Source organism: Trypanosoma grayi (assembly GCF_000691245.1).
Source record: "Trypanosoma grayi strain ANR4 Tgr_54_V1, whole genome shotgun sequence".
Classification (NCBI taxonomy): domain Eukaryota; phylum Euglenozoa; class Kinetoplastea; order Trypanosomatida; family Trypanosomatidae; genus Trypanosoma; species Trypanosoma grayi.
In genome coordinates this window covers 26,379-40,668 of record NW_008825673.1, presented here as the reverse complement: position 1 = coordinate 40,668, position 14,290 = coordinate 26,379, and the positions used below count along the sequence as shown (strand labels likewise).

General features: G+C 54.3%; 13 protein-coding genes across 13 annotated transcripts; all 13 read right to left on the bottom strand.

The window, feature by feature from the left end:
- Positions 1–841: 841 nt before the first annotated feature.
- Positions 842–1,447, bottom strand: DQ04_00541260 (hypothetical protein; the record flags this gene model as incomplete). The annotated part of the gene is made up of 1 exon (XM_009309226.1): positions 842–1,447. One exon carries the CDS (start codon positions 1,445–1,447, stop codon positions 842–844), a length of 606 nt encoding a protein of 201 aa, XP_009307501.1.
- A 226-nt stretch (positions 1,448–1,673) lies between these two features.
- DQ04_00541250 (hypothetical protein) lies at positions 1,674–2,243 on the bottom strand (the record flags this gene model as incomplete). The annotated part of the gene is made up of 1 exon (XM_009309225.1): positions 1,674–2,243. One exon carries the CDS (start codon positions 2,241–2,243, stop codon positions 1,674–1,676), a length of 570 nt encoding a protein of 189 aa, XP_009307500.1.
- A 385-nt stretch (positions 2,244–2,628) lies between these two features.
- On the bottom strand, positions 2,629–3,234 carry DQ04_00541240 (hypothetical protein; the record flags this gene model as incomplete). Its single annotated transcript, XM_009309224.1, has 1 exon — positions 2,629–3,234. One exon carries the CDS (start codon positions 3,232–3,234, stop codon positions 2,629–2,631), a length of 606 nt encoding a protein of 201 aa, XP_009307499.1.
- Positions 3,235–3,434: 200 nt separating this feature from the next.
- DQ04_00541230 (hypothetical protein) lies at positions 3,435–3,722 on the bottom strand (the record flags this gene model as incomplete). Its single annotated transcript, XM_009309223.1, has 1 exon — positions 3,435–3,722. The coding sequence occupies one exon, from the start codon at positions 3,720–3,722 to the stop codon at positions 3,435–3,437; it is 288 nt and encodes a 95-aa protein (XP_009307498.1).
- A 564-nt stretch (positions 3,723–4,286) lies between these two features.
- DQ04_00541220 (2,3-bisphosphoglycerate-independent phosphoglycerate mutase) lies at positions 4,287–6,026 on the bottom strand (the record flags this gene model as incomplete). Its single annotated transcript, XM_009309222.1, has 1 exon — positions 4,287–6,026. The coding sequence occupies one exon, from the start codon at positions 6,024–6,026 to the stop codon at positions 4,287–4,289; it is 1,740 nt and encodes a 579-aa protein (XP_009307497.1).
- Positions 6,027–6,306: 280 nt separating this feature from the next.
- Positions 6,307–6,531, bottom strand: DQ04_00541210 (putative methyltransferase; the record flags this gene model as incomplete). Its single annotated transcript, XM_009309221.1, has 1 exon — positions 6,307–6,531. The coding sequence occupies one exon, from the start codon at positions 6,529–6,531 to the stop codon at positions 6,307–6,309; it is 225 nt and encodes a 74-aa protein (XP_009307496.1).
- Positions 6,532–6,608: 77 nt separating this feature from the next.
- Positions 6,609–7,520, bottom strand: DQ04_00541200 (methyltransferase; the record flags this gene model as incomplete). The annotated part of the gene is made up of 1 exon (XM_009309220.1): positions 6,609–7,520. One exon carries the CDS (start codon positions 7,518–7,520, stop codon positions 6,609–6,611), a length of 912 nt encoding a protein of 303 aa, XP_009307495.1.
- Positions 7,521–8,292: 772 nt separating this feature from the next.
- Positions 8,293–8,637, bottom strand: DQ04_00541190 (membrane-associated progesterone binding protein 2; the record flags this gene model as incomplete). The annotated part of the gene is made up of 1 exon (XM_009309219.1): positions 8,293–8,637. One exon carries the CDS (start codon positions 8,635–8,637, stop codon positions 8,293–8,295), a length of 345 nt encoding a protein of 114 aa, XP_009307494.1.
- Positions 8,638–8,861: 224 nt separating this feature from the next.
- Positions 8,862–9,332, bottom strand: DQ04_00541180 (hypothetical protein; the record flags this gene model as incomplete). Its single annotated transcript, XM_009309218.1, has 1 exon — positions 8,862–9,332. One exon carries the CDS (start codon positions 9,330–9,332, stop codon positions 8,862–8,864), a length of 471 nt encoding a protein of 156 aa, XP_009307493.1.
- A 299-nt stretch (positions 9,333–9,631) lies between these two features.
- On the bottom strand, positions 9,632–10,759 carry DQ04_00541170 (f2o10.10 protein-like protein; the record flags this gene model as incomplete). The annotated part of the gene is made up of 1 exon (XM_009309217.1): positions 9,632–10,759. One exon carries the CDS (start codon positions 10,757–10,759, stop codon positions 9,632–9,634), a length of 1,128 nt encoding a protein of 375 aa, XP_009307492.1.
- A 218-nt stretch (positions 10,760–10,977) lies between these two features.
- DQ04_00541160 (hypothetical protein) lies at positions 10,978–12,276 on the bottom strand (the record flags this gene model as incomplete). Its single annotated transcript, XM_009309216.1, has 1 exon — positions 10,978–12,276. One exon carries the CDS (start codon positions 12,274–12,276, stop codon positions 10,978–10,980), a length of 1,299 nt encoding a protein of 432 aa, XP_009307491.1.
- Positions 12,277–12,468: 192 nt separating this feature from the next.
- On the bottom strand, positions 12,469–12,798 carry DQ04_00541150 (hypothetical protein; the record flags this gene model as incomplete). The annotated part of the gene is made up of 1 exon (XM_009309215.1): positions 12,469–12,798. One exon carries the CDS (start codon positions 12,796–12,798, stop codon positions 12,469–12,471), a length of 330 nt encoding a protein of 109 aa, XP_009307490.1.
- Positions 12,799–13,014: 216 nt separating this feature from the next.
- DQ04_00541140 (replication factor C, subunit 5) lies at positions 13,015–14,073 on the bottom strand (the record flags this gene model as incomplete). The annotated part of the gene is made up of 1 exon (XM_009309214.1): positions 13,015–14,073. The coding sequence occupies one exon, from the start codon at positions 14,071–14,073 to the stop codon at positions 13,015–13,017; it is 1,059 nt and encodes a 352-aa protein (XP_009307489.1).
- Positions 14,074–14,290: the final 217 nt, after the last annotated feature.

Below are 14,290 nucleotides of genomic sequence, written 5' to 3'. Positions count from 1 at the left end.
AGGAGGAGGAGGAGGAGGAGGAGAGAGAAAGGGAGTCAATGGGACTGCGTGTTGCAGCGGCACCAGATGCACCAACAGGCACACACAGAGGAACTGAAGGAAAGAGGGAGATGAAAGAGAAGTGCGAAAGCAAGAAAAAAAGCCAAGCCCAGGAGCCCCTTTTTTTTTGGCTCACCATCAGAGAAGAGACACCCGGGTCCTCCCCCTCTATACGTCAAACACCCAGACGTCACTGCCACTCTCAAAAAGATGCGGTCCGTAGCGACTCAGAAACGCGGAAAGCAGCAGAAACCCACCAAGAAGCCACACACAGAGCCAAACCCAAGCGGCGGAGGAAACACGCACGACAGCCGTCAACGAACAGCAAGAAGAGCTTAATAGACATAGTACCAACGACACTCTTGTCAAATCATCCAGAACCCTGGCCGAAGCGAAAGGGGTTGACGATATCTTGACGAGGAGGAGAGCAGAGAAAGCAGCAGCAACAACATACCAAATCGGCCTATCGGCATACACTGCGATAAGAACGTAAGCAAAGCGATGAAACATCATCAGCTGCAGCATGAAGCCGTCGCAGCGCCGCTCATCGTGTGTTGAATCCCCACACTCAGTGAGGGAACCTATCGCCACATCCTGTTGAAGGGAATGTAACAAGATCAGCAAGTACCCAATACCAAGGCACCAACGATGAAAGGGCGACAAACATGCCTCGCCCACAGCAAACTTCATGTTGTCTCCATCACACGGCAGTACAGTACTCGCGACGGAAAGTGTTGGAATGCAAATCCATGTGCTCAACACGGCGATAATGCGAATGAAAAATGCCCTTTTATCCGCGAAATTAAGCATGTTTGTCCGTTCCATGGGTAGAAGCACATCGCAGCGGAAGGCGGTGAGAATCAAACCGCACACTGGGATGACGCCGAACACCCACAACCGTGTGGCATGGTGTGGGTAGATGATGAAGCCCAAATGTGCGAAGGCGCCAACGCTGTGGAAGGCCGACACCGCTACACACAGCGGGAGGAGGACGATGTCGGCGAGGATCGTGTGGATGGCGCCCTGCCCCTNGGAAGGCCGACACCGCTACACACAGCGGGAGGAGGACGATGTCGGCGAGGATCGTGTGGATGGCGCCCTGCCCCTTGAGCCCTACTGGCGCCAGGAGCGCAGTGAACGCCGACACGCGCGCGAACGTCAACCGCCCGCGCTCACGCCAGAGAAACTGCAGGCTGCCGCGAAGCGTGCGGGCGAAAATAAAACACGTCAGCGACGCGCCACCAATGGCATTCGCGTTTGCAACATTGTTGTGGCCAAAAAGTAGGTACGCGAAGAGGGCAGCCGCTGCGGCGTACAGCAAGAAGGGCGGGTAGCGCGCAAAAAAACGAAATTGCCGACCGGAGCAACTGCCCAACTCCCCCACGTCCCCTAGCTCGACATCAAACATGCTGCGCCTGCTCTCGTTTCCGCTTCCCCACGCTAGACACACTGATCGGCAATGACGGGAAAAAAGGAAGAAGGAAATACAAATGCGCACACACGCACAGACATCTATATATATATATATATATNTATATATATATATACATATATAAATGTATTCAAGAACACAAGATCGACTCACTTCATTCCTTCGCATTGGGGCTCATGTGATAGGCATGGCGTCGAAGCGTTCATCTCCACACAAAGGTGCCTTGCGGCGTCTGCTCCCTAATTATGACGGCTGCCTCACGGAGGCGCCGGAACGCCATCGGGGCGTACGGCTGCATCACTGCGGGTAGCTCGCTGATGTAGAATTGTATGTCGCGTCCTGGCATTGCCTGCACGAGGCCAATGATGCTGTTCTCCGCCGACGCTGCCAACGATACGGCTGCGTCGCTCTCCTCGCGGGTCGGCGGCGTGCCGCACAGCGTGGCGGCGTCGTGCTGTAGGACGCTGAGGTCCTCCTCCTCCGCACGGTGACGCCGAATCGCGTGGATCTTGCGCGGCATCGAGAAGACTGGGTACCACCGCGGCGGTGCCTCCGGTCCGTCGATGCGGTCGATTGTCACCTGACCGTAAAGCTTCAGCTCGCCCCACAGCACGCGCGTCACCTCCATCTGCCGCTCCTTGCCGAAGTAGCGGTTGGCGTAGTACACTGCCGTCATGCCGGGGTCGCGGCGGACGGTGTCGAGCAGCGCGGGCAGCGTCAGCGCGCGAGTCGCTTGATCGGACGTGGTGCGCAGCACAGGGCAACACCGCATCTATACAGATGCTCTTTCAACAGGAGCAGCGAGGCGAGAAGGGATCAAGAAAAAAAAAAATGAAAAAAAGTCAGGAGGCTGAACCGCAAGAGTACCACATTGATGACGCCGCCCCAGTAAAGGGGAGGAGATGCACGCACCTCCATCGCCACACCACAATCCTCTTAACAACACGGTACATCGATAAAAAAAACACACACACAGAGATGCATGAAGAGGGCGGAGGGTAAGTCACCTAGTTGGTAAGCCTCTCTTTCCCTTTTTTCCCCCTTCCCCTCCGCTGATGTCTTCGCCTCACCCCATTCTTCATTCTTCCTGTCTTCCTTCCGCTTTTCTTCTGCCACAAATTTCTTTTGGTTTCGTGGTGTGACTCGTTTACCTTTCTCTACTCCCGCGACTTCAGAACGACATTCGAGTTTTTCAGCTGCGCGGTGAGCAGCGCCAGGCGTGCGCGAACAGCGCTGTAGCGGTAGCCAATCTGCTCCCGCACTACCTCCGGCGAAGACGCACGAAACGGCAGCGTCAGTACGCCGACGAGTTTATATTCGAGGTTTTCTACGAACTCCATGTTTGCCGTCCCGTTTTCGTCTAGCAGGAGCACCATCAAGAACCGCTGCGGCTCGCGGATGCAGCGGTTGAACATCTTCAGGAGTGTCATCAAGAAGTCGGGGAAGTCGCACACGAGGCTCTGGTGCTCACGCAGCCGCAGGAACCCGGCATGGTTGATGATGCACGTGTAGTGGAAGAAGAGATCCGACTCGCTCGTGAGCTCGACGCGCATGGCGGAAAGGCTGTGGTCGTCACCAAAGGACAGCACCTTCACCTTCATGCCCTCTAGCGATCCGGAGCCTGCGTCGCCGCCACGCATCGCGCGCAGCTCGCACGGCACCTCACGGTCGTACACCACCTTAAAGCCGTCCGCGAGTGACGGGTCCGACAGCTCGATCGCACGGAAGTCCTGCTCGAGCTGCACAATGAGGGCGTCGCTCATGTTCTACGCACGCAATGCTCCCGTGCCGAAATATATATATATATATATCTGTGCGTGGACAGGCGTCAAGTCACAGAAAAAAAACTAATGAGAGAAATAAGAGCACTATGAAGTCATGATTGATATTGATACAACGTGGATGCATGTAGGAAAGAATGGATAGCAGAAGAGAAGCCACACAAAAGATAAACCGTGGAACACTACACTCTGTACCCCTTATGTACGGTAGGCCTCTTGCCGTACAGCTCCTCCATGATCTCCTGCTGCCGCTTACAGTCGATGCAAGGCCCTTCCTTCGCCCTCTCATCAGCCCATCTAAAGGTGAAATAAAAACCACCGACAGTGAAGAGTAGGGCCACCGGCACCATCATATAAGTCGCCTTGGGCATGCGCCAGCGATGACGCTGCGCCGCAAGTCGTGCGTCGCGCACAACGTTGCTGTAGGGAACCTTCTCTGCCCCCGCATTCTCCTTTGACGAAGCGCCCATCACAAACACTGGCTGCACCCTGCTAGTCAGAACGCAAAGAAAAACAACCCCCCCAAAAAAAAGCAAGAGATCAATGAGCATTGAATAGTTTGAAGGGCGTGCAGAGCCTGTAGTAGTGGCGGGAGCATCCTGCCTGATCTTGTACCCCAGCGTTCTTCTTCTTCTTTCTCACACGCACCCAACCTGAAGTATGTATATATAAATAAATATATATATACACACCGTTTTTTCTCTCAAGATACATTCCCTTTGAAATCGGGCATCATTCATCTTCTTCGTTCGTCGGCTTTAGAAGTGTAATTTATATTCTGGACAGCTACGTTTCCTTGTCTCTCTCATTTTTAATTTACTAAGACATTTGCGCACACGCACACGCACGCAGAGAAACGAACACTTTTTCAATTCCCTTTTCTTTCTCCACAAACTGTCCTTGTGCAGAGAGAAAAAAAAAAAAACATTTTTTTTCTTCTTAAACAGCGACATTGCTCCCCTTTTGACGCCCACGTTTCACTTTGCCGCCTCTTAGAGCCCTTAAGGTACGAAACCAACGGGACGCCTATTGACCTAGTGGGCCACCTCGATGAGCGACGACTCGTAGTCCTCCGGAGCAGTGAAGCCCATCAAGTTAAGGAACGTGGCCGTCACGTTGGCGAGCCCAGCGTTCGGAAGGTCCGTGCGCATCTGCACCCGAGGGTCGAGGCCAGCGCCACCGATGTACACCGGCACCGGCGCAAGGGTGTGCGACGTGAGCGGGAGGGCCTTCCCGTCGGGGCCGATCATCGGCTTGCCCTTCTTGTCGCGCTGCGCCATGTCGTCGGAGTTCCCATGGTCTGCAGTGACGAGGAACACACCATTGACGGAGTCGACCGCCTCCTTCAGCCGCCTCAGCGACGTGTCGACCGCCTCGACTCCGACAATCGTCGCCGCGAGGTCGCCGGTGTGGCCGACCATGTCACCGTTGGGGAAGTTGATGCGTACCACATCGTACTTACCACTCTTCAACGCCTCAATCGCGGCGTCAGTGATCTCTTTGCTCTTCATGAGTGGCTTCTCGTTGAACTGTACGCGATCGCTGGTGATCTCGAGGAATGTCTCGTGCTCCTCATTGAGCTTACCGCTGCGGTTGCCGTTCCAGAAGTATGTCACATGACCAAACTTCTGCGTCTCGGAGCAGGCGAAGATTTGGCAGCCCGAGCCGATCAGGTACTCCTCACTGGTGCGCGTGAGCTTCGGTGGTGGCACAAGGAAGTTGTTGGGGATGCCAAGGTCACCGTCGTAGCGCATCATGCCGGCGTAGCGGACTTTGGGCACGCGGACACGGTCGAATTTGTTAAAGTCCTCGTCTTCAAAGGCACGCGACATCTCAATCACGCGGTCGCCCCGGAAGTTGAAGCACAGCACGGCGTCGCCATCCTCGATGGTACCGATGGGCTTGCCACTCTTGTCGACGACGACGAACGGCGGGTAATACTGGTCTGTCACCTTCGGGTCTTCCTCGCGGAACTTCGTGATGGCCTCTGTCGCCGACGCGAAGTGCCGCGCCTCGCCCAGCACCTGCGTTTTCCAGCCACGCTCCACAATGGACCAGTCCGCCTCGTAGCGGTCCATCGTGACGAACATTCGGCCCCCACCGCTCGCGATACAGGCGTCGCAACCCTTTTCGCGTGCCTTGGCGAGCACCGCCTCTAGGTCTTCGGTGAACTTGAAGGAGCTTTTGTCCGGTACATCTCGGCCGTCGTACAACACGTGCACACGGATGCGCTTCGCTCCGCTGGTGCTGGAGTAGTTTATGATCTCGTATAACTGGTTGTCGCGGGAGTGCACACCACCGTCGCTCAGCAGACCAATGAGGTGAAGAGTGCGGTTGGGCTGCGAAAAAGCACCGTGAAGGTAGCGGTAACCGTCACTGGTGAATATTTCGCCACTTTTGATGGCGTCATCGACGAGCGAAGCGCCCTGCAACGCGATGCGGCCGGCGCCANCGTCACTGGTGAATATTTCGCCACTTTTGATGGCGTCATCGACGAGCGAAGCGCCCTGCAACGCGATGCGGCCGGCGCCAAGGGCGTTGTGGCCCACCTCGCTGTTGCCCATGTCTGCATCAGTGGGGAGGCCCACTGCCCTGCCGTGGGCGCAGACGGAGCGGAAGTGTTTTGCGTTGCTGCAGAGCGTGTCCATGAAGGGTGTTTTGGCCATGTGGACAGCGTCATACTCGTCACCTGGGCCGATGCCAACACCGTCCATCACCACAAGCAGCAGCTTGCGTCGGGGAAGCGCCGCGTGCAACTGAAGGGACAGTGCCATGACAATATAATTGTACGGAAAGGAGAACAATAAAACCTGAATTGCATTCAAGAGACGAATAAGGAGGAAAAATAGGAAGGATAGAAAAAAAAAAAAAGAAAACTCAAAAAACAAAATCAAGGGAACAAGAATAACAGTAATAATATAACAAACGACGGTAACAATAACACCTGACACATCAACTTTGCCACCCATGATGTGGTAGAAGCCCACGATGTCTGCGTGTCGGCCCACCTTCTTCTCTTCCACTACTCTGCTGCTGACAAAACGGTGCTTTCACTCAATCCATAGGCTGCACCTCTGTACCTGCAGCTGGTGGTGTGGACTGCATCTTCGTGAGCACCATTTTCAGGCCCGATACCTGACTTGACGCGATCGCATCATTCATTTCCGCGATGTCACCTTTAAATGTTTCATCCTCCAACACCCACGCCGTGGGCATTATCAACGGGATGGTATCGTTGTCGACAAAGCCCTCCTGATAGCACCGGTCAAGGTACTCCATCCACGGCAGTGAGACACCCTTGAAGCCAATACACACCAAATACCGCTCGCTATTCACGACACGGCTGTGACGCGGCTTCACCACNCCATCCACGGCAGTGAGACACCCTTGAAGCCAATACACACCAAATACCGCTCGCTATTCACGACACGGCTGTGACGCGGCTTCACCACGTGCACGCGATCGTATAGGTAGGTGGAGAGGTACAACATGGCTCGCAGGAGCGGGGAAAACGTGTCGAATAGCTTTAGAATGAAGCAACCACTGGGCCGAAGCAGCTTGAGTGCGGCCAGCCATTGCCCAAAGAGAATTCTACCGGAAATGGTCTCCTGGTAGTTCGCGATGTCCGATGGGATGTTGAAGCCACCGTCGGCCACCACGAGTTTCAGGTCCTCCGCAAGTGTTAACGAACGTAGAGCCTCAATGTTAGCCAACTGGAAGATGTCACCTGTGCCGTCGACGCCATAGGTCGGCAGGAAGCTCCTCGACGGCAGGCTGGGGTACCAGTCAAGCCCTTTCACGCCGCGCAGCGTCATGCCAAAACCACGCAGCTTCAGCTTGTGCTGTCGACACATGGCGAAGAGAGCCTGGGAGAAGGCACCGGGGCCGCCGCACACGTCGGCAAAGGCGAGGCACCTCCGCCGCGTGTCTGCGTGACAGCGCAGGTGCTCCCACACGCCCGCCGCTTCCATAGCCTCACGGAGCTTATGGCCGGCGCGGTTGCCGAAGGCGCAGGCGCCCTGACTGCCGCTCACGGCGAGTGGAAACACCGCGTCACGGGCCTGTCTGTACGCATCTTCGTCGATGCCGTCAAGCGCGCTCTTCGTTTCCCACAGCGCCAGCCGTTCATCCGCCTGGAACGCATCAAAGGCGTCACGCCAGTGCACACGCTCGAACGCGTTTGTTGTGAGTGACTCGAGCCGCGGCGGAACCCCTGCGGGGTCGTGGCGCAGCAGAAACTCCACCGTCTTGTCAGCCACCACCGCCATACTTAAACTTCGCACCTCCCGCCTGCAGGGACTCTGCGCCAACAAAGTACAAGGAGACGGAGGAGAAAGAGATAAGAGAAAAAAAAGACAAATCAAAACATTCCATACACCACAAATCTTCGGCTATAGTACAAGGCTGATAATTTCAGCAAATACCTTTTTCGTCAGTCTTTTTTTTTTTTTCGTTTTCTTCTTCCTCTTCTCCTCGTTGCACAGAAAGAGAGAAAAATAACCGAAAGAGGTGATACTGTTCCCTTTCACACACCAGGTGCTATCCGCATGCGCACCCCTGATGAACTGGCGAATCAACTCTGCAAAAAGAGAGAAAAATACAAGTTGTCATGTCATATCCCCTTCTCCTACTCGTGCCAGTCCTGGAATGCGCCTTGGCTGGAGGACCAATACCCCCACAGAGCGCCGCAACATACGATTGGAGGTAGAGACACTGAGTGAAGGGCAACATAAATAGATTGATGAACAGAAAGAAAAAAAAAAACGGCTTTGTCGTCTCAGTGGTGAGTTAACATGACTTATGTGGTGCACTTGTAAAAAAAAAGCAAAAAACATGACAAAAACGAACATAAATGTGAAGCATATCCATGCTTGGTATACTTTTTTTTTGGGGGGTGCCCTTATATACATATATATATATATATGTATATATATACTGCCTCACACTTATATGTCGCATTCCTTGCCTTCCCTCGCACCATTGTTCTACTCACAGAGGACTCACCGTCGCTTATTGTTTGTGCGTGTGTGCATGCTTGCGTCACGGCTCCATTGCGGCCCCGCGCTTGATAAAGCGCTCGTCAGTTGCGAGGCGGCCGACGACGGGGTACTTCGACTGGTACTTCGTCACCCACTCGTCCAGCGTGCTGCGGTGCTCGTCCGCGAGGTTGTGCCAGTCGGCGTTGGCTTCCGCGTCGTCGATGAGCATCTTCGCCAGGCAGCGCGAGACGTCTTTGCCGGCGAAGACGTGGTACGACGCACCGGGGCCGTAGAAGTCGGCAGCGGAGCTGCAGTCGTACACGATACCCATGACGGATATGTAAATGGGCGCCCCGCCCTCACCGTTGTACTTGAGGAGCTCTGCCGCGTCGAACACACGCTCCATATCCCTGTCGCTTCCTTGATTGATCTTCAGCTTGTGTGTGTTTGTGTACTCACCCACTGATTCGCATAACGCGCACCACCCCACGGGTGAGAAAGGAGGCACAAAAGAAAACAGAAGGCGCTGGTGCTTCAGCCAAAGACACGACTATTGCATGATCCACACAACATGCCATAAGAGCACCAGAGACACATTGTGCCGCATTGCTTTACATCAACACGCGGCGACTACTCCTGTACCAGGAGCACATCTAGCAGCTGCACTCCGTACTGTAGCGCCTTCGCCTCCAACTCCTGCCGAAGAGACACGACTCCGTCCTTAAGACGCTGCAGCTCCTCCCCTTTCACGCGCCGCGTCTCCTCGATCTTGTGGCGCTGCGCTGCGTTGTTTTGCTCCGCGTCTGCCACCGTCTTCTCGAGGTTTTTGTGTCGTTGTCGGAGTTGCTCTTCGCACGTTGTGGACATATTCTGCATCATGCGAACCTGCTCGTCCGTCTTTTGCTCCACCGCCTCACACTGCTCCTGCAGCTCCGCGAGCCTCTTCTTCAGGACGGTCTTCTCGTGATCCACGCAACGTATCTCTTCGCTAGCTAACATCAGAAGATGCTCTACCGCCTGACACTGCCGCCGCAGCAACTCCAACTGCTGCCTCTTCTCGTCCAGCAGCTGAACATCCGTCAACTTCTTTTTGGGTGCCATGCAGGCCTACCCGACCCCCACACTACCGTCAGCCGCACCACAAGATAAAAAAAACAAAAACGAACGAGAAAATAGCAAAGGCACAGTGGCGGAATCACCACAGCCACCAGCTACAAGACGAACAATAAAAGAAACGAAAACTTTGGACAGAATGCTTATACTGATTCTGAAGAGAGCGGGAGTGGGTGGGGAGGGGAGCAAAGTAAAACGCTCACCGCAGGCAGCGCCTTCTCACACCAAAAGACGCTCATAGGATCTGCTGGTCCCATGCTATATTCTTCTCTTGTCTTCGAGGAATTCTAACGGTCACGCACGATCGCCTTCAGATCATGAATAATGTCTTCGTGCTTCAGTGTGTACTTGAGATTTGCCACCACGCTGTACCGAATTGGCGGGATGGTACGGAGTTGCGCCGGCACCGGCCCCTCCGGATCCAGCGCGTCCTCCACACCTTCCTCCATCGTTACCACGCTGGCGGGGGCGTAGGCGTCGCTGCCGAAGCAGTAACGGTGCGCGAAGGCCACGAACAACATCTCCACGCAAATTAACAGATCCTGGAGCCCCTCCGACACCCGGTCCTCCGACCAGTACTGGAAGCTGGGCAACATGTGCGTCGCAGACAGCAATTGAATAAGAATGCCCTGCCAGAACGAGAGAAAAACTACCACTTTAATGCACAGGAATTTCATGAAGGCGTTGGTGCCCTCCATATATTCCTTCAACCCTGTGTAAAAATAAACCAGGGCAGTAAAGGCTATCGTGATCGACGCGTTATACACAAGTGTCGTCCAGAAGGAACCCTTACTTACATCTAAAATGCTACCCATCTCATTCTTCGCTGTTAGAATGATCACAACCATTGTCACGAGCGGCTTCACCACCATAAACTGGAAGAGGCACAACCGACAATTACGCACAAATGTCGGTGACACCTTCACTGGTTCCATCCAACAGAAGGGGAAAAAATGCTGTATCGGTGGCCGCTCCTCCAACATGAGAGTCCGATACACTGTGTCCACACCTCCCATAAGAGCCAACATTAGCTGGAAGAAGGCATAGATGGCGTAACTTTCATAAGCGTCACGAATTAGGTTGAGATACTCTGCAGCGTTTGGGGCAAGGATGCATATCCACGAGATCATGGCGTACAAGGGCACCATGAAGAGGATACGCACCACCTTCATCTGGCACTCCGGGTCGGAGAAGCAAACCAGGTGCTCGAGTATTTGAAACAGTGACAAAATGGTGGCGAATATGGCGCAATACCCTGCAATAAAAGACGGCACCACCCTTTGGTCACGCAGTACATTCTTCAACAGCAAAACTATCAGCAACAGAAATCCAACGACGCAGGAGAACGTCCCAACCCAGTAGTACATCCTCCTTCGGTCATGAGACTGGAGGTGGAGGACGCCACTAAGTGACATTTTGCTTCACTGCTACCGCAGCGCCAACTGTCAAGAGAAACAAAATAATAATCAAAAAAAAATAAGAGGGAAGTGAGTTTCAACCTGAGAAGCCCAATGCGCCATCTCGTGGATCAAAAGCAGCAGCAGCAGTAGCATCAGGAGTAGTGGCAATAGCATTCACCAACAGCATCAACAACCAAAAGACAGCGATAACGACTACACAACGAAGCAAGACATCAGCGAGGAATGAGGTCATAGAGACTCAGCGACAGCAACTTTGACAATCCAACTGCCGACGTGACAGGAATGTGGCAGTGGTAGGCCTTGACATTGTGCGAGGATGCAACTACAAGGCCCCACGAGAGCAATGTCTGGTGGTGTTGCACTGCCGTCTCTGCTGGTGCGAATTCCAGTGGGTCCACGTGGTGGATGCAGATCCTCAGCAGGGCGTTGTACACCAACATTAGGCGTGGCAGGTGCACGAGATGCGCTGATGAAGACAAAACAGCGGCTTTATGCGACGTGGCGTTTGTTCCTGCCGATTTCGTGCGTTGTTGCAACCCCTGTTCGTTGAACACAAACGCATGCTTCGACTTTGGGACAGCACCGCAGTAAAACACGCTCACTGTCCACAACATAGCCGAGTACCCGATTCGCCGCAGCGCTGCCACCAGCGGGTCACCGCCCTGCTCCGCTGCCACCGCAAACTCCCGTCGCCTTCCCCATGCAGCGGAGTGGTGCATGGCGTTTGGCCGCCCACCCGCATAGTGTGGCACAAGAAGCGGCAGGACCTGGTAAACGCGCTGCAGCAGCTGCCGCAGGTCTTGCGCCACAATACTCGCTCGCATTGGCAGGTGCGTTGTGTAATACGCGACGGCGTCCAGCACCGCTGTGTGGGTCTGTTCCAGGGTGAAGTGCGGGACATCCAAGTCAGGGTAGGCTGAAATCCGCGCACGGTTGGCTACAAAGAGACCCTCCAGCCATTTACGCACTACCCCTGCGTCAGGTTTCGACACAAAGTGGAAGCGGAAACAGTTTGAGAGCCGCAGTGGCATTTGTGTGACGATCCAGAGACAGACAATGCTACGGCTGCGCTCCTGTGAACCCACCACAAGGCACCCCGAGAGCCAGTGGTTGATGTCGGCCGCGTCCTCCTCCAACACGTCGGCGTCATCGAGTACCAAGTGGAGCTCACTGCCCTCCGGCGCGGAGCCCAGCCACAATTGCACCAGAGACCCGAACTGCAGCAGCGAGCACTCTGTGCGCCGCCGCTTCGTGGGCGGCTGGAGGCGCCACGTCAGTCGCTGCAGCGGGTCGCCATCGAGCGCCCTGCCGCTCACGTACTCGAGATGAAACGACTTTTCCATGCTAAGGACGTGCTGCTCACGTGCTGTGAGGTACTGCAAAAGCAGCGTCGTTTTACCGCTGCTCGGTGGGCCGAAAAGACAGATGTATCCCGACCCGCACTCGACACTGGCATCCAATTCATCGCGCAGGTCCGCTTGGCGTTCCTCGCACGGTGCAGCCGCCTCCATGGAGCCAAGCAAGCGGGAGGAACACCGCACTAATGTGCAACAGGGGCCCCCAGAAAAATTGACAGGCGCGGACACCGAAACAAAAAGAACAAAAAAGAATAAAGAGAAAGAGAGAGAACAAAAAATAGATGAACATATGCGAGGCTGTACTTGGTAATGAGCATGCATTCCCCCCTTTCTCTTCTGTCAGCATCACAAAACATATTTCTCTTTCGCTCCCGTGAAAGATTTTTTCAGTCGTTTTTGCCCCCCTTCACTCATCCCCTGGCACTCACGGCATGTCGCGGTACGCCTGCTGGTAGTTCCACCTATTCGTCTTGAAGTGTCTGCGCTTGCTGAAGCGGTTTCTCGCGTCGTGGGAAGCCTGCAGTGAAGGGTGGAAACGCTTGTCACGCATAAAGCGGTGGCGGAACTTGTGTCCACAGAACCAATGGGCAATGAGCGCAGGGCGGGTGAGACCGAACATGGTCCTCTGACCTTGCGAATACCACTACTACAGCTTCTCAAGGTGCGTGCGTGCATAAGCACATATGCGCATGTATTGACAATTGAATAGATACAAAAAGGGGAAAGTGTGAGAGATGAAGTGGATCGAGGAGACAGCACTTTTCATTCGATCCGAAGTGACGGCCAAGCACGCAACAGTGGGCGTAGCATCACCAAAAAAAAAAACAAGGGTGAAGTGCGGCAAATCACGTATGTAACCTAATGGAAGGTCTATAAAGCGAAATGGATCAGCTACGCACCCTTCTGAAGCTGCATTACCCCAGCAGCAAACGCCTCCAAGTGGAGAATAGACTTTGTGCCAAGCTTCATGTTGTGATCGTACTGCGCCGCAAGGGCGACGACAGGCCTTCGGAGCGCCGGGTCAACGGCAGCGAGCAGATTCTCAACAAGTCCCCGCAAGATCACTTCACCAGAGACACACTGACCGAGCAGGTCGTAGAACTTCCCACGGACTTCATGCAACTTTTTTGGTGTTTGTTCAGAGACGATGTCGTTTGCAATCTCGTCAAGGAAGACGCGCCAGTCGGGCTGTGGGATGTCGTTGCCGTTCCCCGCCATGTCTACCCGCATCATGGCGGCGGCCTCCACCATCAGCAGTGCACGGCGCAGGTTGCCCTCTGCACGCCTCGCCACGGTGGCCATAAACGCTGGCGACGGCGCTGTCCGGCTTTCCCGCTCGCATACTGCTTCAATCACTCGTGTCAAGTTCTCCCTGGAGTGCGACGGCACGCGGACAGCTAGGCAGCGCGAGCGGAGCGGTGCGATAAGACGCGAAGTGGAATTGCATATAAGTACCAAACGACATGTCGACATGTACTTCTCCATAGTACGGCGAAGGGCATGCTGCGCGGCGCGTCCCATCTTATCCACCTCGTTGAGAAGTACCACCTTGTACTTAACACCACTGGAGGCGTTTGACTGCAATGAGACGGTCTGTGCGATTTCCCGAATCATTTGCATCACAATAACGCGGTCATAATTGCCAGCATCGGAGGGATTAATGTCGATGTGGTTGGGAGAGCTTAGAGTCGCGATGTCAACGACCTTGCTGTCTGTCACTTGCACAGACTTGTGCTCTAGCCGAAGTGAATACACAGAAGGACCATACACGTGATGCAATACTGCCATGGCACGTGTCTTCTTTCCCGTGCCAGATGGGCCGTACAGCAACAGATGGGGGAGGTCCTGTGAGTCGGCAAGGCGCTTCAACACATCGGTGAGTTCTGGGTAAAGTTCAACGTCCTCCAGGGACTTGGGGCGGTACTTGTCCACCCACAACATTGCTACCATATAATGTAGAGATCCGAGATGAGAGAAGAGGATGATGCTGAGAATAACGAGCTAACAACAGCAGCAGGAATCCTAACTTGAGTTGGGAGTCATTAGAGTATCATACCAATGCCAGATTTAGGTACCGCTCTTTACGTCACAGCTCGAGGAGCCACACAATAAAAAAACTACCGCGGAATCAAAATGGGAAGCAAATCAAGGCCAAATCAAAGCAGCA